General features: G+C 34.0%; 2 protein-coding genes across 5 annotated transcripts; both read right to left on the minus strand.

Annotated features, from left to right (window-relative positions):
* Positions 1-1,496: 1,496 nt before the first annotated feature.
* LOC130804483 (uncharacterized) lies at positions 1,497-11,469 on the minus strand. 3 transcript variants are annotated; one of them, XM_057668930.1, is made up of 11 exons: positions 11,261-11,469; positions 8,712-9,241; positions 8,163-8,340; positions 7,824-8,052; positions 6,518-6,657; positions 6,086-6,375; positions 5,802-6,014; positions 5,214-5,705; positions 3,573-4,232; positions 2,782-3,300; positions 1,497-2,218 (listed from the first exon to the last, which is right to left on the minus strand). In XM_057668930.1, the coding sequence occupies exons 2-11, from the start codon at positions 8,973-8,975 to the stop codon at positions 1,997-1,999; spliced, it is 3,207 nt and encodes a 1,068-aa protein (XP_057524913.1). In that variant the 5' UTR covers positions 8,976-9,241; positions 11,261-11,469; the 3' UTR covers positions 1,497-1,996. The 3 variants fall into 3 exon arrangements, with proteins under 3 accessions (XP_057524913.1, XP_057524912.1, XP_057524914.1); XM_057668929.1 differs by having other exon boundaries at positions 8,712-9,333; XM_057668931.1 differs by having other exon boundaries at positions 8,712-9,846.
* Positions 11,470-16,321: 4,852 nt separating this feature from the next.
* Positions 16,322-21,066, minus strand: LOC130804485 (binding partner of ACD11 1). 2 transcript variants are annotated; one of them, XM_057668935.1, is made up of 8 exons: positions 20,890-21,066; positions 20,674-20,777; positions 20,461-20,536; positions 18,755-18,823; positions 18,608-18,673; positions 17,624-17,961; positions 16,783-16,906; positions 16,322-16,692 (listed from the first exon to the last, which is right to left on the minus strand). In XM_057668935.1, the coding sequence occupies exons 1-8, from the start codon at positions 20,893-20,895 to the stop codon at positions 16,675-16,677; spliced, it is 801 nt and encodes a 266-aa protein (XP_057524918.1). In that variant the 5' UTR covers positions 20,896-21,066; the 3' UTR covers positions 16,322-16,674. The 2 variants fall into 2 exon arrangements, with proteins under 2 accessions (XP_057524918.1, XP_057524917.1); XM_057668934.1 differs by having other exon boundaries at positions 20,674-20,780.

Below are 21,066 nucleotides of genomic sequence, written 5' to 3' on the forward strand. Positions count from 1 at the left end.
TTCTTAACTGAATAAAACAATATAACATAAAATAAAATAAAAAAATTTCTAATTTCAAAAATCATTTCTTTTTGTATTTCTTTTTATATGCCGAACTTGTTATATATATATATATATATATATATATATATATATATATATATATATATATATATATATATATATATATATATATATATATATATATATATATATATATATATATTATTTTTGAGCTTTTATTTCTAATAGAATTTATGAGCTTCTTTAAGTGAATAAAATAATAATAAAATAAAATAAAAAGTATATTAATTTCTTTTTATATGCCTATGTTATTGAATTAATTTGCATTAATTACTATCAATTTTTATGGTTGATAGTAAGCCTCCATTCTCTTTATTTTTGCTTTTTTGTTTTTGTTACAAATAAAGTTCATTCTTTCTATATTATAGAATTATTCTATTCATTTAATGGATTCGATCTACCTATATATTGGGTTTAAAGTCTCTTGTGAGAGTTTAGAATCTTATTATTAATTTGATGGCCTTACGAGTGTCAATTCTGCTAATACAATCAATTTTATCACACTTATCTCTATTTCAATGTCAAATCAGATCTAACCCTCAGAGGAGACAGTATCAAACAATAATGTGATAGAGGGAAGACTTTAGTGTCTAATCTCTTTTATAATGATAGTGACTTTTTCTATATAAAATTTTGTTTGATTAAAATTGTTATGTATTTGATCGATTGTTACTTTATAGTAGATGTCATATGACATTTTTATGAACAAACTATTAGGTTCCTTTTTAAAAATATAATTAATAAAATAATAATAAAATAGAATAAAATGAAACTAATAGTTAACTAATTTCGTTTCATATGCATATATTGCTGAATAAATAATTTTATATTTTGTATTACTTTTTGACCTTTCCAATGTTATTAAAACAATAATTAAGTTAAGTGTTTATTCGCTGTTGTCTAGTAGTAATAGACTAACAGTGAATAGAGACTTAGGTAAAAAAAAAAAGTCAATATTTTTATTTGCTGTTACTAACAAACAGACCTGGTCAAAGCAAGTCAAAACCTCTATTATCTGTTAGTAACAGAGAACAGAGGTTTGACCAGATATGCTTTTATTCGTTAAGTAACAGCGAACAGGAATTTGACTATTTTTTTGACCTGCTTCCTAAGTTCGCTGTTACTAACAGCGAACACATACCGAATCTAGCTTATGAGCCATAAACAGTTATTTTACTTGACTTGACCAACTATTCTCTTGTTTGTTGTGACGTGGAGACGCTTGAAAAACTGCAAAAAAAACTCATTTTTTTATCAAAATTTTCTATTAAAAAACAATTTATTTCAAAAGTTCAATTTATATGATCCGTGAACTTTTCTATTAGTCTTATTTTAGGTTGCACGCTTTATTTAAGTGAGCAAACATGTTGGCCATGCTGCCCATGCATACACCAAACCAAGGCTTCCTACTTTAATATGATATGCATTACAAATTCATAAGAATCGGTAATTTTCTGATGCAAAGAAAATATATACATTTTTAATCCAAATGTACATCTAAGATTAGCACAATTACAGTACAAAAGAAAAGCTACAAAACATATACAAATCTAAAAGTAGTAATCTACCCTAAGAACTTGGACCTTATGAAAGGCGGCTGCAGCAGCAGCAGCAGCTGCTCATATATGAACGAGTTCCACTTATTCGGCTGCCAATTTATTTTGCCCTAAAGTGCCCCTCAAATAAGGTATTTGAGAGGATGTCTCGGATCTTCAACAATCCAATTAACCAAATTTAAGATAGATGATTATGCAAGCTAAACTATAAAAAAGACGACCTCTTTTTTTTGTTTTTTTTTCGTGCCCAGATGAGATATCTAGCTAGTAACTAAGGAAATATACAAACTACAAAGGATCTGTACAACCGAAGAGACAACAGAAAGATAATAACAGAAATCTAACCGCTAAAGCAAATGTACAATACAAGTTAGGCACTAACTCTGGTTTTTAATAATCTTAACACTGCTGTAGAAGCGCTTGAAATCCTTCATTGCCTTCTCTTCTATCTGAATGGAACGGATTGAAGAGGGTGAATCCACCTCAGGTTTAAACCAACGGCTTGGTGTGACAGATTCAGATGGTGATCCTTGCCCAGTCGAAACTGCAAATCCAGTTGTCTTCGTTTTTGGGCTATGTGCGAGATATTGGTTTTTACCCTGAAGCACACAAGAACCAAATTTGACAAGGTAAGGTAAGGTAAGGTAAGGGAGCCTACATTCCTGTTTGCTTTACGATAAATAAATGGAAAATATGATAAGACTTCAGAGTAAAACTCAGTAGAAAGGTTAAGCCCACTTATAGGTTAGCACCTTATGCACATAAGAAAGGTTAAACACCAATGTGTGAAGCAACAGAAAGAAAGAGGCAGCAATCCCAATCAGTCTAAGGAGTGTGGACATCTTCGCACTATTCTAAGCACTGCGGGTTATTCTTTCTATATTAGAATTCCGCAAATAAATATTACTTATTCCTAGATTATTCAATGGTATATTTTAGACTTATAGACTACCCAACGAAAACACTTTCACATTGTAAAAAGGATGCATTTGTTCTAGTATAAACAAGCACAAATCAGATAAAAGACAAAACACAAAATCACACTAGCAACATATTTGTTTCAGTTCTCATTATCTTTACTCCCTCGCAGAATGGACAGGAACTACTGAAGTAAATAAGGGAGAAAAAGAGCTACATGACATCTTAGCATCATAAATGATACCTGCTGCATTTGTATGTCCCTAAGAGAGGGCCGAGAAAGTTGAGGTGGAGTCCCGGAAGCAGCCCAAGGAGGAGTGCTTTTGTCTACATCAGATAATTGTGATGTGCGAACTGGTACCACCGGTATCGGGTTAGATGCCAGGAAAGAACTCAGCAAGATTTTCCCATTACTTCTATCAAGTAGCTCTTCCGGCTTATCTTTGTTTCTAGTGGGCGGATTACTGATTGATTTACTTTGTTCATTCTGGATTTCACGAAGAGAGGCAGACATTTTTGAAACCTTAGAACCACCCCAAGCTGGACCATCGCATTTGGGTGAAGGAAGTGGTGGTGGACTAACAACTTTTTTGCTAGGCTCGTCAAGAGCACCGCTCAAAAACATAGAGAGCCCTCCCTTTCTGCTCTTCTTTTTGGTTGCCCTTGCCAATGAACCTTCATTCTTCACGAAGCTGGCAGAGTCTTTCTTTTCAGAAGTACATGAGGAAACATTGACAACTCGATCTTTGGGATCCGCTACAACCTAAGATTACAAATTAATTAAAAGATCAGTAAACTAAACTAAACAGCTGCTCATGCCCCAGAAAATGTAAACAAGCTAATCATTCAAAATATAAGAAAAGAAAAAAATGTTTGCAATCCACATTCGACAACCTATTTGACCTTAAGCTTTTCTTCAAAGTAAAATTCAGACATGCACATTCCTCCTAGTTGGGCGAAAATGTTTACATTTTTTAAACTAAAGCTATTTAACAGAAATTCTCACACACATAAAGAATGCAAGAGAAAGATTACCTTCCCCTCAGCCAAATTCGACATGTTGAGCTCCACAGCAGTCTCCATTGGGTTCAATTCCACTTCCGGACCAGAATAAGCATCAGTTTGAGACACCTTCTGTTTGTTCTTTCTCCTCTGCTTCTTTGACATCCCCACCTTCGAGGCCTTACTATCAGCTGCAACTGAAGTAGAGGATTTTTCCACTGTTATGTCAATGGGAACACCCAGCTCCGCAAGTGAACTCTCTAGTACAGGTCTGGTTTGCAACTTGGCTATCTGCTGGTCATCAAGAACATGCCCCTTGGATTGCTTTGCCTCAAGAACCTCAATCTGTTGCAACTTTTTTCGCAATACTCTGATTTTCCTGCATAATTCTTGATCTCCATCGTTTGTGGATTGCAGAAATTTGCCAAATCTGAGATAACCGTCTTTCTTTGAACCGTCTGTCACAGAGTCTCTATCCCTGGTCCTGGGAGACTCATCATCACTATTTTCCTCTTCACTATATACAATAGCAGGAAAAGTAGCTGTTGGAGTAGGAAGACGGCGATAACTCCATGGTTCGGTAGACCTCATGTCCAGCAGTTTTTCGATATGAACTAAAATTTCTGGCGAAGCAGTAGCAACAGCATTTGATGAGACCATGAAAATATAGTCAAGGTTGCGGATGACAATTTCCTGCAAATACAGCTTCCAAATCAGATGCAAAGCGTAGAGTTGAACATGAGATACATGCTCCTTTGAAGCACCAAAAATTTCAGACACCAACTTTGAAGTACCAAACCAAAATACTTGCTCCTAACCTAGATCAATGAAGTTCATCACTTTAAAAATAGGACCCTCCTATACCCCTTTTAATTTTTATAGCCTTTAAGGGTAAAAAGTGGTGGCAGTAAGGGAAGACAGGTAAATTTAATAGTAAAACAGCCTACCTGGAAAAAGCTTACAAATAACAAGAAAACAAGCTACAATATACATCTATACAAGAAAAGGTGGACACAGAAGTTGTACAAATGAAAGGAGCCCAAATCCGTCAAGTGCTACAAGTCTAGTAATTGTAACTATCATTTATTAAGATCTACATTGTCCGAAGGAAAAACTCAGGCTTCTTCATCTGAAAAGTTATATAATACAGTACTGTTAATACTGTAATAGCCATGAACATATGTTATTTACCTACCATCACCAGAATTTTTCATGTCTCTAAGTAGAAATAAATTCATTATCAAATACAAAAAGATGAGGACTTTGCAGTTGATAAGTAAACACAAATACTTCTCTAGTCATACTCTCCCAACTGAGGAAAAACCCAATCCCACAGAAAATAAGTTTATTACCAAACAAAATCAAGTTACATCATCTACAGCTCCTAACAGGTGATCCTACTCCTCAAACTTTTAGTGATCCTCTAGACTCAAAAAGTCTGAACAGTTTAGGAGGTTGTTCTAGAAGTAACAAATGGGAAATCTTACTTGTTCACGACAAGTGTTCCACGATTTCATAAAATTTAAGGCGAACACAGCGTTACCAAAGCAGAAAAAGTTATTAGAGGCAATAACTAACACCTCATTCTATTATCATAGACTAATAGATGAATCATGGCCACAGTATCATGTGCAAAACAAAAATCATCAAAAGTCATGTCAGCTAGTCTCATACCTCGCAGTACTTTTGAAGACCATCTGCGCCTAAGGTATCTGCAATTTCCAACATTTGCAAAGCATTCCGTGGTTCTACCAAACATTGTGCAGCCACTTTCTCACAAAGGCCCTTTAAACTCGGCACTAACCTGTCACCAACAATCTCATTTTCCAAACTGGTTTTAGTGGTGTCAGGCTCCATGTCATTGAACATAAATCCCTCATCTAACTCTCCTAATACATCATTTGAAACAGGTTCTGAATTTTCACTGTCCATGATAGCATTGACAGGATATGCAGGATGGTAAGTTGATCCAACAATGAGTAGATGTGTTTCACCCACAGCAACTTTAGTTGCCATTTTTACACCATGTAGTCTAGTTACTTCGGGAAGTTTGTCCTTACCCTTTTTCCCATCCCACATGTAGATGTCACCAGATGATGTGACTGCAGCGCTCCAATACTTGCCAGCAGAAATACCAGCAATTTTCTTCCCATTAAGATGATATAACTGCAGAAACAATCAAAATAACATTATTGTTAGTGCAACCACCGACACAACCGACACAATGACATTGTCAAAAAAAATTATGTAACAACAACCAACCTGTTGGCATTTGAGGTCAGGGTCACATGAAATCCAGTAAAATAACGCTCCATCATCAGTTAGAGCCATGCTATACACCGTACCTGCTGCGATAGAAACTACATGAAGTCGCTCCCTTCTATAAAACTTTAACGGAGCACTTCCATTTTTCTTCAAATTCCTGGCAACGATCACGCGTCTCGGTGTTACAAGTCGATGACCCCAGGTAAATACCTGCAACCAAGCATAATGAACCGCCATTAAAAGACATTTAATTAAAAAAATACACTATAAAACTGGGATACCTCTCCATCTGCTCCAAGGACCACTGTATGATATTTTGAAGCAGAAACCGTTGTAAAGAACCTTCCTTTCAAATATTCAACCAATCGTGGAGTATTATTGGAGCTAGAGTTTGATGTACCATAACCAAGCTGTCCTTCCTTATTGCAACCCCATGTAAAGACTTCACCAGACTCCGAAACAGCAGCAGAGTGTTTATTTGCTGCAGCAACTGCTAAGATTTTCACCTTGAGGGAACTAACCCTTCGGGGGGTTGGTTGAGTGTCCACAGAAGCATAGCCAAGTTGGCCCTCTAAAAATAATTTACAGGGAATGTATTCATAAGTGAAAACAGAAACATTATTTTCAGTTCTCTCTCTTCTCCATCAAACATTCAATGTGTCAGAAATAGGGATATGATATGATAGATATACCGAATTGAGCCAAAAGAATACCTCTATTAGATCCCCACGTGAAAACTTCGCCACTTTCTGTAGCAATTATTGTGTGATGTTTTGCAGCCGCAACTGCCTTGACCCGGCGAGAACCAAGGCCTGAAATCACTTGTCTTGGTGTAATTACTGCAGCTTGTCCACTGTAAGAAGACACTAAAAATCAGAATCTTGGCACTGTACACTGCAGTACTACACACCATCCAGCAGTTAAAATATGGAGATACAATACAACTGAAAATACAAAGTCTAAACATCCTACCCTCTTAAGTTTTTTAAGAAACACTTGTTTAACTTTTTAGAGGAAGAAAAAAATGTTATTACTTGATTTGATTTTTTATAACAAAAGTTGCAGCTGTTGGTTGGTTGTTTAGATGTTTACTTGCAAGTAGTACAAACCCCTATGCAATAACGAAGCTACTTGATACAACTTATCCTTGATATTTAGCTTATGAGCGCTTTGCTAATGTTTCTCATCAGTCCTTTCAATATACGAAGAAAAACTACTTTCTTTCCCAATCACTTCCTTGTTCTTGTGCTCATTTCACTTGGGTTCAAAAAGAAGATTGTCTGTGTGGCCAATCAGGGCTCAAGATGAACACTGAAGAAAGAGATTATCCAAACACATAAGTATATTCTCTAGCATACAGGGATGAATATGATATCAACTTTAACCATTTTTTGTATCAATCAATTGCTACATATAGTTACCAAGTGAAATCTTGTTAATTGGTCACAATGCACATTTTCCAAATGTCAACTTTCTAATAAGTCATAAACATAATTATTGCAGCTAAAGAACAGAGAAAATAAGACATTGCAAGCTTGTCAACTTATAAATAAAAGATAAACTATTCCCAAGTCTTGAAACCAACCCAGCAGTCCTTAAACCCCAAAAATAATTCTTGGAGCCCATCAATTCTCGTTATTCATCATCCCAACATCAAAAGTCCCAATACAGATACCTAACATGGAAATAAGTCTAATTTTGTAAGACAGTCCAAAATAGAATCCACTAAATAGGATTTCCTTCAAATAAAATTAGAAAACAAACTACAGATCACAGCACCACATGATGAAGGATTAGGAAAAACAAATTCAATAAACTGAAAAGCACCTCTGTCCACGACTTACTATTTGGAAAACTGAAATAAGCTATTACAAAAATCAAAAGTCAATAGACATGCACTGAAACAGTAAACTAAAAATGAAAATATTCCAGAAGGACTTCTATGCCAAAAATCAGAATTTCTTCCTCTACGGCACAATGACACTCAAAAGTAAAGGGGGGAAACAGAAGAAACTCTACCTGTGTATGTCAAACTCTGGATGTCCAAGGCGGCCACCTCTTCCAAACCCCCATGTATAAAGCTCTCCGCGACCAGTGACAGCTAAACTATGGAATTTTGAAGCATCAATAAACTTGATAAATGAACCATTAAGCTCATCCAACTTGCATGGTAGCTTCTGTATGTGGGCGTTTCCAGTTCCAAGTTGGTAGTTAGTACCACTTCCCCAGCTAAAGATCTCAGTCTTAACTGTGCACGAGATATAATAAAATTAAGTCATTTAATCATGTCGATATGATAAAATTAAGTCATTTAATCATGTCCGTGCAAGATAATCACCAAAAGGCAAAATTCACAACCTGAAGCAAGATCTTGGCCCAAATTCTGTGACAAAGATCCAGAAAGGAGATCAATCGGGGTTCGTAATTTGGAGTCCTCTATACTGATAGAAGCTCCAGCCTGCAATAAGACACTCGCTATAGCAAAGTGACCAAAATGTAGAGCTCTATGGAGGCTGCTCCATCCAGATTCTCCATCCTGAAAAATGAACATTAGAAAGATGAATATAGTCAGATCAGAAAATTAATAAATATGCAATTTCTTTATCACTTTTATTCATTCAGTAAGTGTCACCAAAAAAAGGGGCATGTTTTAAAGATGACTACTGATTTGGATGAAAACAAATTGTTCAAAGGCATTCAAAAATGACACATCATGAAATTCATCTAACCCACAGATGCAAGTCAAAATAGTAATCCATTCAAATTCACAGAAACAAGGTCCAAGCTAACTTTTAGTCCACAAAGTAAATACTAACATCAGTACTCAAGAGAGGATGTCGCACCATAAATAGAGCGGAGAAGGTAAATCAAAAACCAAATAAACCATGGTAAAGAGGGCTAACATACCCTGGCATCAGGGTCAGCACCAGCTGCAAGTAGCCTTCTAACAATAGGAATGTGATTTCTCCAAGTAGCAATATGAAGGAGAGTAAGGCCAAATGTATTCCGCAAGTTGATATTGCCACCATTCTTCTTTAGTTGGGCCAAAGCTACGTCAACATCGGCCAAGCATCCTTCTTTCACAGAAAGCCATATATCTTTCTGAGTATATTTGCGCCCATGACTTTGAGGACTATGCTTTGGTCCTTGGGGTGAAAATGATCCTTCCATTAAGGAAAAAACTTCTATCTAATAACTTAGAAATTCTGAAACCGAAAGGAATAGCCTTTAACAGGTATTGGGAATAATACAGTGAGCAGTCCAAAGGATCAGTCCCTCAAAGAAACTTGATGTGCTACTCCATATCTGTGAAGATTTTCTAAATTGATTGCTCCAGCATCATGAAAACTCAGCCATTGTCTTGAAAGAAATAACAATCACACAAAGAATCTTCTCATAGATGCATCCATTTATATGATTGTTGTCTCAGCCATATTCTCCAACCAATTACAAGAATATCAGTTCACACTCCAATAGTTGGTACCATCAAAATTATGAATGCACCAATTTTCAAGATAGGTTATAAATACTGCACATTAAACTCGTCTATTAAATAAGCACATTAGAAGAAATTTGCAAGAGTAGAATGAATATGAAAGATCCAAAAAAAGATTGACAGTAATCAAAGGCAATGACCAAAATCATCCACCAGAAAACAATATAGATAGTATATGATATGTGAAAGCTCAGACAGAAAAGTAAACAATTTTTGATGATATATGAGCCTCTTATGGGACCATAGTGCAAAAACAAGATGGTATCGCCGTATCGTAACCGTGTCATAAAATTTTTTGAGTTTACCGCGATCGAAATATAGGCTGCATTGACTGCAAAATCATTCGTATTAACCACAAAATTCGTTTCGTAACAGCTATGGAAACCGCATTTGCCCTATGTAGGAGAAAGAAACAAGCTCATGGGCACAAAGGTTGAAACCCCCAAGTCTCCAACAATATATTCGATTCAAATTTTAATCAAATGTATTGAGGTTGTATGGGGGTAGGACAAAGATCCGCTTACAACGGTTGCTTTTGTTCATGACCTACAATAGATGTAAAGTATGCTATGATAACAGTTAAAAAGCAAAAGAGAAGAGAAGGGAAGGGAAGATGACAAGAAGGAGAAGGAAGATTGGGGTGTATTCCTTCCAAAATTTCCAATGTTAAAAAGGATTTGGTTTGTAGAAAATGTGAATAAGTTTGCTATGGACTCACACGACTAAGCAAAGAATTGAAGGAAAAACAGGAGAGACAAGAGCATAAATATGGTAGAACAAAAGAAAACATAGTAGGCTGATTTCAAGTATTAATTGCTCCCAACACCTTTCGAGGTATTTTCTTATTCTTAATATTCAGAAAACATACTCTATTAAATTTTCATTCCTTTATTTAAAGTATTTTCTCTTACTAATTGCCACATCACACAGTAGGCTTACGGATTCATTCCCCTTCCTCACGTCTTTCTCTTTTGGATTTCCTTATTCCCAGCATGTACCAATTCTGCTATGATCTCATTGAGTTTAGGTTATGTTTTTTGCTTCTCCTCTTGTGGGTCACCCAAGGTTTGTCCAGCATAAGGCATAACATAGTTCTCCGCACCCCCTCCTTCTCCCTATTAATATCTTAATGAAGGAAACATCATCCTTACAATTCCCTCCGCTTCCTTTACCTCCATTTTCCTTCCATACAAACATAGCGTTAAAGCATACTATTTACTCACATAGTCCAATTCAGCAAAGATATGCATAACAAAACTTATTCACCATCGCATCACTACAAATATACCATCATTATCATACAATGTTAGACGGATAGCATAAATCATACACCTTCTCCAAATTTTCATCCAACAAAAAGAGTTAAACCTCGATGAAGTGTCTTAAGTTATTTATATTTTGCACGCAAAGAATTCAAACATATTAGAATCCTAAATCAAAGCTAAAATCAAATGCCACCCACCAATGCCAAATCATTTTGAATTTTTAGAGTTTGTGTAAAAATGTCAAATAAATAATTTAATTAAGTTAGGTCATTACGAAACTTCTTCATTCAGAAACTTCCAGCCAAACATTATGACCAAATTAAAGTTGCTTTTAATTAAAACAGTTTACAAAATGTCAAATTTCATACCATAGCTGAAAACTCACGATACCAATCAGTCAATATCGGAATAGAGAAAGAAATTAAGCAACCCAAATCCATTAAAAAAATACGAATAATAACAATGATCCAAATTCCTAGGTTAAAAAAATTGACATCAATTTACAATCAAAATCCATTTAATCATGAAAACCAGATGCATAGCAAGTACATTGGATCTATGAACTCGAATTAAACAAAATCCGACCCAGAAATGAGAAAAGTATACCAATAGAAGCAAGAACAAAAAATAGCATTGCACCAAACAAATAGTGCAGAAAACTAGCAATAATTAAGAAAGGGAAACCAGAAAAAAACCTGAAAATTAGGAGAAACTTGAACAAGGTTTGAATGAGAGAATCAAGTGTGACGGATTTAATAATTGTCTGTAGTAAGATTGAAATCTGGAAGAGCTATAATAATAATGGTAGAAGGAGATCACAGAAAAGAAAGAGAGGATGGGGAATCGAATATGCCTTTATATCAAAAGGGTATAAACAAAGAAACAAAATGAAACAACCGAAGAGTGAAATGGGTTCCATTAAGGGCCTAAATGGGTAATTTTAAATAAGTACGTTGTGGGAACGTCTCACGATAAGATTTTTTTACCCTAAATTTTGTACGAGACCGTATTATCAAAATATAATTTATATAATTAGCATATTTTTATAATTGATCATTTTTCAATTATAAATGATACTAATCGACTATAAAAGGGATCATTTAAGACTGTAACTCTATAAATATATATTAGACTAAGTCGATAGATATGATCTCATTGTGAAACCATCTCATTTGAGAATTTACATTTTATCATTTCATAGCATTAAAACCTGAGAATAAAAGATGACTAAGTGAGAATCGCATATTATAAAATTGTAAATGTACTAGTGAGGTAAGTTATGATTTCATGACTTCTAAAAAATTAAGATGAATTTTAATATCCAAAACATCAATTTAAAACATCTAGAATTACGCATTAAACTTTGAGCAATTAAAAATGAGTATTTTAGATATAAAAATAACATTTTAATTAATTTAATTGAATTATTTAATTTTAAAAGGATTTTAGAAATAGGGGGGGTTCAAATTGGAATATATATTTTTTTTAAAGAAAAGATATGACTACGAGGATTTAGGGAAAAGAAACAAGTGACGTGCAGGAGAGTAAAGTGTCCCAAGAAAAAGTCTGGTCCTAGTGTGACGGATTTGTGATTTTTCAGTTTTCTACGGCCACGCTTTTTTCTTTTTTCTTTCTTATTTTTTCAAAAATTATATACACACCCTTTAGAACTGTATATATGATAAAATTTTGTATTTTATTTATATATTTTAATATAATATTTACTTAAAAACATAAAAATTTAATTATACTTCATTACTTAGCAATTATTTTTTCTTGGAAAGTAAAAATAATTATATAAAATATTAATTATTTTTCAATTTTTAGATTAAAATCTCTTAAAATTTAAAATTATTGATAATAAATAAACTTTGTTAATTTTTATGTACAACTCAAAAGGCTATAAATATATTTTTTTTTTTTGGCTATAACGTTTGATTTCTTAGGCATTTTCATGATTTTGGGAAGTATATTTGTTGAAAGTGTGGAAATTGGAAGTCCATAGCAGTATTGTGGTGGCCCACGCGTCCCACGTGGTTGCTTTGCATGACATACACCACAACCGTCATCTATAGTCTACTGTCTACTTATGCTTGTGTTTTCCGTCCATCCATCTCTAAAATCAAATCGGTTATGTATGAACTTTATTCGAAGAATCTATCTCTTTAAAGTTAATAAATAATCCTGATATAATTTGATAGGGTGTAAATTTTATACTTTTTATTAATTTTTTTAGTTTCGTTTATTTTATTATTTTTTTGTCTTTTTATAGTGATTTAAATCACAATTATTAATTAGAAATTATTAATTTTATAAATGTTTTCAACTACTCTTGTGAGAGATTGTCTCTTAGAATGACGATCTCTAAATATGAAGTCCATATTTTTATTTCCTCTTTAAGTTGTATTTGTTGGACTATATTAGCTCATATATGTAGTGTGTTTCTTATAAAGACCGTATCTCACAACAATTTGTGTAAAGTAATGGGCTTTAAATTTAGACTTAAAGGAATATGGACTAGAGAGTGTGGGCCGGTAAAATAGAGAAAAAAATTTGTAGGCTAGAGACATAGTCAATCTACATGAGCGGCATGAGCAACAATTTTAGATTCTATTATTTTAATGGTCTAAAATATTGCATAAATTTTCAAATGAGACGGTCTCAAGGTGAGACTATCTATTTTGGGTTAACCTAATATATATTTATTATTAAAGTGATTTTTTATAACCTTAACGGCCCGTTTGGTAGGTGGTAATAAATGGTGGTAATGGGAATGAAAAATTAGTGTAAGTTTAGTTAAAAAATCTCTTATTTACCTTGATAGTGATGCTTGTCCAACTTCAATCATCTTATTTTCTTCAAAAAATTCATTCCAAGGCATTATCATTGGGAGAGATTGTATTAAGCGGTAATGAAAATTTGTAAACAAAAAAATTTTTTGTGATCAAAGTTTCATTACCATGTAAATGGTATGAAACTTTTGATGAAATTTTACACTATAAATCGTTGAAAATTTGAACAAAATAACTAATTTAATATTAAAAAATCCAACAATGAGCAAAGTTTCATTTTATTTTCCAGAATAAGCACATTTTACCCATACTTGAGGTCTGGATAACCTCGCTGTTAATAACAACGAATAGATTGAGGAGGTTAAAAAATAGTCAGGCATTAGTTCGCTGTTGGTAATAGCAAACAATAACTTTGGTCAATAAAAGTTAGCATATTGGTTCACTGTTAGTAACAGCGAACAAATACTTTGACTTTTTTTGACCAAAGTCATCATTCACTGTTACTAACAGCAAACTAATACAGCTTTGAATACAACTCCAGTCTCCTTCTTTCCCATTTCTCCCAAATCTCAAAACCCTTAAAACTTTACGCGACTTTTTTCTCCAAATTCCACCATTAAAACTACTTCATTCCTTGAATTCTTCACTTCTTCTTCTAAATTAACCCTACTAAAGTGGTCTGCCATAGACTTGAATTGATTTTAGGTAATTATTTCTTTGAATTATTCACTTTTAATTCGAAAATTAGGGTTTATTAAATGTTTTCTAATTTGCTTTCAAATGCAGGTATCAATTGCAATTGAAGACTTATTTAGGTCATCCTCAACTACTTAAGGTACTTGTTAATTGATCTCATTACCTATTTGTGTACTTTTAGTAATTATGGTTGTTAATGGTTATGAAATTGATAATATTGTTGTTCTTGTTGGTTATGAAATTTTTTATAATGAATTTGGTAATGTTTAAACATGTACTTATTTGGTTTTTTTTTACGAAGTTGGTAATGTTGTTGTTTATAAATGTATATTTGTAGAAAATAATGAAACTTATTTGGTGTTAAATTGATGCTGCAGGCACACCTACTTCTCTGGATTACATAGCTTGGTTCTTCTCCATCACTCGTAGATGGATGACACCACGAGGTATCATCGCAGCAGCTCAATACGCCCCACTGCACCGATGATGACACAGTTTGTAAGTACTCATCCATGTTAAAAAAGGCGTCGCATCTGTAATTAGGTCCAATCAGGAGGAGCCTGTACGAAAGATTGCTCAAGGCTTCTTAAACTTTCTCATAATCCTTTTAGTCTGTTCTTTCCTATGAGTCATATCATCTATTTGCCTTTTGAGATTAAGTACCTCATCTTTAAGCTCTTGTTTTTCTTTAAAAAGCTGAATTATTTAAGTATCTCTGCCATTTAGTACCCTCCGGAGCAACCCACCTAAAGTACGGGCAACCGAATCCTTCATCCAAGTAGCATGGACAAGCAACAAAGTCCTGGTCAGGATCGTCGTCACCCCAATCTGTATTATTTTCAACTTCATAGCCACAATCACAAAGCTCTTCAATAGCATGTTTCTTTGACATCTAAGCAAGCAAGAAATGTAGTTTAGTAACATATTTAATATTTAATAATAACATAGATCTTTATAAATTAAGTATCATATTAACGTCATACCTTATGTTACCTTCAAAACCCGCAAGCTAACGTATAAATGACAGAGTTTAGATATAATGAAATAAGAAAAACTTGATTTATTTATAGAACATAAAAATTTTCAACTTTATAATGACTATATTTCAATTTCATAACGGCTATTTCAGATACTTGAAAAGGGAGAAAGTCAAAAAAATCAATGTTTATGTTCGTTGTTAGTAACAGTGAGCAAAAGGAGACCTGGTCAAAACAGGTCAAGCTTTTGTTCGTTGTTACTAACAACGAACTTACACCTTGACTTTTTTTGACTTTCTCCCTCAGTTTGCTGTTAGTAATAGCAAGTGTGTCCAATCCTCAGGTCTGGGAAAAAAAATGCTTATCTTGGGAAATAAAATGAAACTTTGCTCATTATTTGATTTTTTATATTAATTTGCTTATTTAGTTTAATTTTTCATAAATCATTCCCATTACCACCATTGAGTACCACTAATCAAACGGGCCGTAAGTAATCATTAACAATTTTAATATCACTTAGAGTAATAGGCAAATATTATGAAATCATTTTGTGGTGAAATAGTCTTATACAAGACAAATTGAAAAAATTAATATATCTAATACTCTAATAGTATGACAAAAACAAAAACAAGAAAAACAAAATATACAAATAATAGTATGACCTTGAAGGACTTCAAGTCCCAAAATTTTCAAATAACCACCACAAGCGCAATTTTCAACTAGAAATGCTCTCAACGAATTCGTGATTGATGGAGAAAGAAGGCAGAAGAATCTCAAAGAATCTAATATTCTAGGTTTTATTTTTGATATACAAATTAAAATGAGGTCTAAAAACCATGTAATAATCTAGAAGTCTTGAACGAAACTATTTCACAATGGAAACTATTTTTTAAAAAATTAATTATGTGAATAAAAAATTATTTTATCAGTTTTTTTTGTTAAACTAAATATTGGGTCAGCTCTTATTAAGCTCTCTTACGATAAGACGGTATTAATAAAGAATTTATCCATAATAATAACCTTTTTAGTCCTTATGTGTACATCATGCAAACATCAAATAAACTTCCATCAACTTTCCAAACACGCTGAATAAGAATGAGCTTTTACTTGACGTCGGTTAAGCATCGACTAGGCACTTGCTTCTACTTCCATTCGACATTAAAGCATCAAATTGTCAACCAGGCAGTCCATGGCGAAAACTAGGTGTCCCATTATCTCTAGATTGGTCGTTCTCGATTAATTAATTCAATTTCGACATTTAAACAAGATGTAGCAAAACCATAGACAAGTTTGGAAAAGTGGTGCAAAGTCATAAACAATGAATGGGTGATCGACGACGGTAAGAGATTATACACAAAGGCAACATACAATACCATTGAACTTTTAAGTAATGGGGTTGTGGTGGGTAAAAGAATTGCAGGGATATTTCTCAAATCAAAACTTAGGGTTCTACAAAACAAATCACAGGCCGACTTACTCCCAATACTTCAACCTCGAGATTACAAATGAAGATGACATAAACTTCAGCATAAACTTCAAGCATGAAGATTACATCTCACATTGAATTTGATGGAGTGGGAACGAGCCAATCATGCAACGAACTTGATGCTTCATTTAACAAGTAGTCTAGAAGATAATTTCGGGCTATGCAGCTATTGGATCCTGACATCAAATAACAACCAAGACGAATCAACAAATTGAAGCGAGCTTCATAATATTAGAGAAAACAAAAGTAGCTTGAAGAAATCTAACCTTTGCAGTAAGATTTGACATTGCTGTGTGGAATTTTTGTCTAGTTTTCGTACCAGCAACATTACCGACTTTTGCAACTTTGGTAAAAGCACCATTCAACCATGCTGCTCCAGCAGTAACATACCTACATAAAGCCGATCGATGGACATCATTAGCAAATTTTTTATCATCAAATTTCATGCTATATCACCTAGATATTGCTCAATTCAACTCAAAATACACAGAAAAGAAGCCAAGTACATCGGCTTTATCATACTACTTTAACTTTGCCCTCAAAAATCTAAGAATCCACTTATCCAGTAGCTACTGGAATACAAAAGATTCTAAACTTTTAATGACCAACATATCATCAAGCGTGCTGTGCTTCCGGGGAAAACCCAAAGAGAGAGAGAGAGACATAAAAAGAGAATCAGAGTAGGCGGGATGGGCAAGATATTCACAACTATGCTACCACAATCTTATTTTCAGAGTTTTCCAGAAGTGTTCAACTGATTACATTGTCAGAGGTATGGATGCATGCATTTAGAACTATGTAACCCAGCTTACAGCAAGATAAGAACTGGAGTCAAGGCAGCCTTCTCTAACTTACATTTTATTCCATGAAATGACTAGCATACCCTATCAGTAAGGAATTAGCTACTTCAGCAGTTACAGTAAGTACTACAGCTGAGCATGTTTTGGAGTCCCAGACGAAGCAGGATTGGAATTCAACCCCAGGTGGAGTTTCATCCCTTACCCATTTGAGAGACTACAATCTATAGTACCAGAGGGGAGGGGGGCAGCTAGCGGACTTCATTTTTTATAGACGAGAAAAAAGAATAAAAGGAACAATGTCTGTTACCGGCTTGACTTGACAGCTGATCCTGTATCACTTAATTTCCTCTCTGCAGCAAACAACGCTGCCATTGTTTTGTCAGAAACCTGGAGCCTTTGGTCCACAGACTTGACTTTCTCATTAACAACGGAAATCCCAACGGTAAGCTTCTCAGTGATCCCGACTCTTTTGTCAAAGGAACTGACCTTGGCAGATGCATTAGCTGTCAAACGGTGCTTCTCATCAAATGCTTTAGCCTTGTTCACAGCATCTTGCCGAATAGCAGAACCTTTTGCTATCATATTGGAAACAACTTCTTGAGCTTTATTAACATACGATCTACCATTAGTCAAGCCAGGTTTACCCTGACACCATAACAATTTTTTCTTTAGTCCATATAACAATATAGAAAAAGCAATCAGCATAAATCAATAAAAACACTAAGGAGTAAGGACATGCTTTTTGGTCATGGAGTTTGCTAAAATTAGCAGTGATTTCCCTGATTTCATGCGTCTATTTATTTTTGACAGTACTTGAACTCAATGCTCAGCCAGAAAAGTACATATTTATGAAGAAGCCTGTTTTTTATCCATAATTAACCTTCAATAGTCCATATCTAAGTATTAGGAAGATCTGACAGGTCAGTCACAAGACCATTAGAAAACAAGGGGAGAATGAATTGATAGTATGGATTTGCAACCAATAGTCTATTAGTAGCTGAATAATAAAGTGGAAGACATATTTTCATCTGCAGATCATGGGTTCAATTCTCAAGCCATATTAAAGGAAGTTAAGCCATAGCATATTTTCTAAAGTGCTCCACATGTCGATTTGCTGTCTTATTATCAGATCTGGTCACAGGTATATGAAAATATAATTCAAACATTGCAAAGGATAATGAAGTATAAATCTCATAGGTTTCCATTGAAAATGATGCTCAATTTCAGCTAATTGTTGCATCAGAATATCAAAAAATAATTACACGCTTTTTGTGGAGGGTCCTTCACTTACCTCAACATTTGAGGATATATCTTCAACATGAGCTGTGCTTACGGCATTATCGACTACTCTCACTTCCTGAAGAAAAATAGTCGGGCATCAAGAATGAGTATGCAATCATAAGAATTCCATAGGGTCAGAATAAGTTCGATGCATTACCATCTCTGAGTTTACTACATAATTTTCAGCAAGAGATATAGTGACAATGCGGTCAACTAAAGTTGCTCCCTGCATAAACAACAAACATAATACAAGCATAAGTTTTGAGGACCAAAAAGCTTAAAACTTAGACAGAACAAGATCACAAGCATGGAATGTGTTTACAAAGAATTATTTGCAGCTTCAGCTGCCATTTAGAAAGACTTAGAGTATGATGCAAAATATCAGAATTTTAAATAACTAGACTTAAATTCAAAATGCATTGATAAAGTACATTTATGGTTTTATGACTTGATGGACAGCTGATATTCCTTACTTCATAATTAGTTTTCACAAATTAGACACTTGGTTGTTGCTCAAAGAGAAAGAGAAATCAACATTATATCCCATTCCATAGTTTATAAAATTATCTGATTAAAAGGTGCGATCTCTGAAGTGAAAGTGCAACATGGTGCCTATTACTTTTCGGTGACACAAATAGCAAGACATGTCAATCATTTACAAGGGAATTCATTTCATTCTAAAAAGGAGATTTAGCTCCAATCCTCAACTCTACATGGTATACTTACATCTCTATCATCAGTATAACTTCAAGAAAAGTTTGCGACTCCAAATACTAAACAAATAGAAATAGGTGATCGACACAATATAAAACCAAAGTAGTGGCCAAAAAGAAAACATAGCACAGGTTTCTCAAATGACATCACCCTACTCACCTAAATAGCCTCTCAAATTCTCCACCCTTATCACCATTTACCACATTAAAACTTGGTACCATCAAGGTCAAAAATGAAAACACCTTTTACACATACATAATCATAGAATTAATATTCATGCATCGCAAGGGTCGTATAACTAGTTGAGTAAATCAAAATCACGCGGCTATAAACTGCATCAATAAAAAAGAGCTGAGCAATCTAAGGGTGCATTTGTTTTAGTTATGGCCTATGTCATAAGTGAGTTTATAACGGCACTTCACAGCACCACGAATTAAGAATAATGATGAGTTTTTTTTTTTATTAATATCTCAAAAGTCATAACTAAAGGATTTAGATTATGAAAGCCATTTGTGATATCTAATATAATTTCAAGTTCCTTCTTTCTACTCTTGCACAATACTACCCTCACTAGTCATTACTCTCCCAGTCATCATTATAATACTTGGAAAATAATAAATAGATCATTACATCAATTGCTCAGACAAGTTACAGCATTGGAAGGACAACTGATTCGGGTTATATTGGATCCAACACTATTATTCCTATTTTCTAAACTATCACAAGATCCTAGTGCATGACTATAGGAACTTGCAGGAATAGAATATTAAGGTTCCAAGTTTCTAAGGCATAAGTTATGGCTCACCAAACCAAGCATAGATCAGCAATAGGTATATAAAATTGGGTGTAGGAAGCATGAACAAAATTTAATTACTTCAATAAGCACAAATCTCATGCAATCAAGTGGATGTAGAGCACAAGAGCAACTGCAATAATGAGATCCAAAAATCGAATTGTTATCCAAACAAAGTGCAAGAGCTGTGACTAACAAAGACCAAAATAATGACAACCCACTAACAAATACACATTTGAAATTTCATAACAAGCATCATACACAGCATAAACCAAAAATACAAGCGAACATAAATGGAGTTCATTAAAATCTATAAATAAAGACCACATAAGGAAAATGCATAGAAGGATAATTACCGAAAGCAGCAAGGCAATTTCAAGAGCTTTCTCTTCTCTAAATGTAACAAACGCCTTCTTTGAGTTACTTGATTCACTACACACATCATTCAATGAAGATAAAAAAAATACAGCACCCATTAATTACTATCAAAATCTAGAACTAAAACGAAATATACCAAAAAGGGTAAAATCATTTATTGCTAAGAAAATCAAGTAGTTAAAAAAACAAACCGGCGAATCTCAATGTGGTCAATATCACCAGAAAAGGAGAAAAAATCATGAACTTCCCTTTCAGTAGCTAGATCTGATAAATTGCTAACTTGAACTGTTTTGGTCTGCTAACAAAAACAAAGAACCCTAGAAATTTGTAATGCAAACAAATTACCCAGAAAATAAAAAACAGCAAAAAATCAAAGAAAAACTGAAGATGTTTGAGTATTGGAATACCTGCATTATTGGCAAACAAAAGGGGATTTTGTCTGCCACAGAGGGAAAGAAAGAGAGAGAGAGCAGTGTAGTTGTTTCTCTCTCCTGAAATTCTCTGGAGTTGCTTTGCTTATCCAGCAAATGTCTCTTTCTAATTTCTCTCTCTTGGTCGGTAATGTAGAGAATACAGAGTGGAGT

This window comes from Amaranthus tricolor, chromosome 17, assembly GCF_026212465.1.
Source record: "Amaranthus tricolor cultivar Red isolate AtriRed21 chromosome 17, ASM2621246v1, whole genome shotgun sequence".
Classification (NCBI taxonomy): domain Eukaryota; kingdom Viridiplantae; phylum Streptophyta; class Magnoliopsida; order Caryophyllales; family Amaranthaceae; genus Amaranthus; species Amaranthus tricolor.

What these genes read in the sequence shown, in the direction of transcription:
- LOC130804483 (XM_057668930.1), bottom strand. Translation starts at nt 8,975, where the DNA reads ATGGAAGGATCATTTTCACCCCAAGGACCAAAGCATAGTCCTCAAAGT. An exon ending in CCAGAGTTTGACATACACAG is followed by an intron (nt 6,658 to 7,823) that starts GTAGAGTTTCTT and finishes GTCTTCTTACAG; the next exon opens with TGGACAAGCTGCAGTAATTA. An exon ending in CACGTGGGGATCTAATAGAG is followed by an intron (nt 6,376 to 6,517) that starts GTATTCTTTTGG and finishes AATTATTTTTAG; the next exon opens with AGGGCCAACTTGGCTATGCT.
- LOC130804485 (XM_057668934.1), bottom strand. An exon ending in AAATTGCCTTGCTGCTTTCG is followed by an intron (nt 18,824 to 20,460) that starts GTAATTATCCTT and finishes TTGTTTATGCAG; the next exon opens with GGAGCAACTTTAGTTGACCG. An exon ending in TCAGCTGTCAAGTCAAGCCG is followed by an intron (nt 16,907 to 17,623) that starts GTAACAGACATT and finishes GGCTTTATGTAG; the next exon opens with GTATGTTACTGCTGGAGCAG.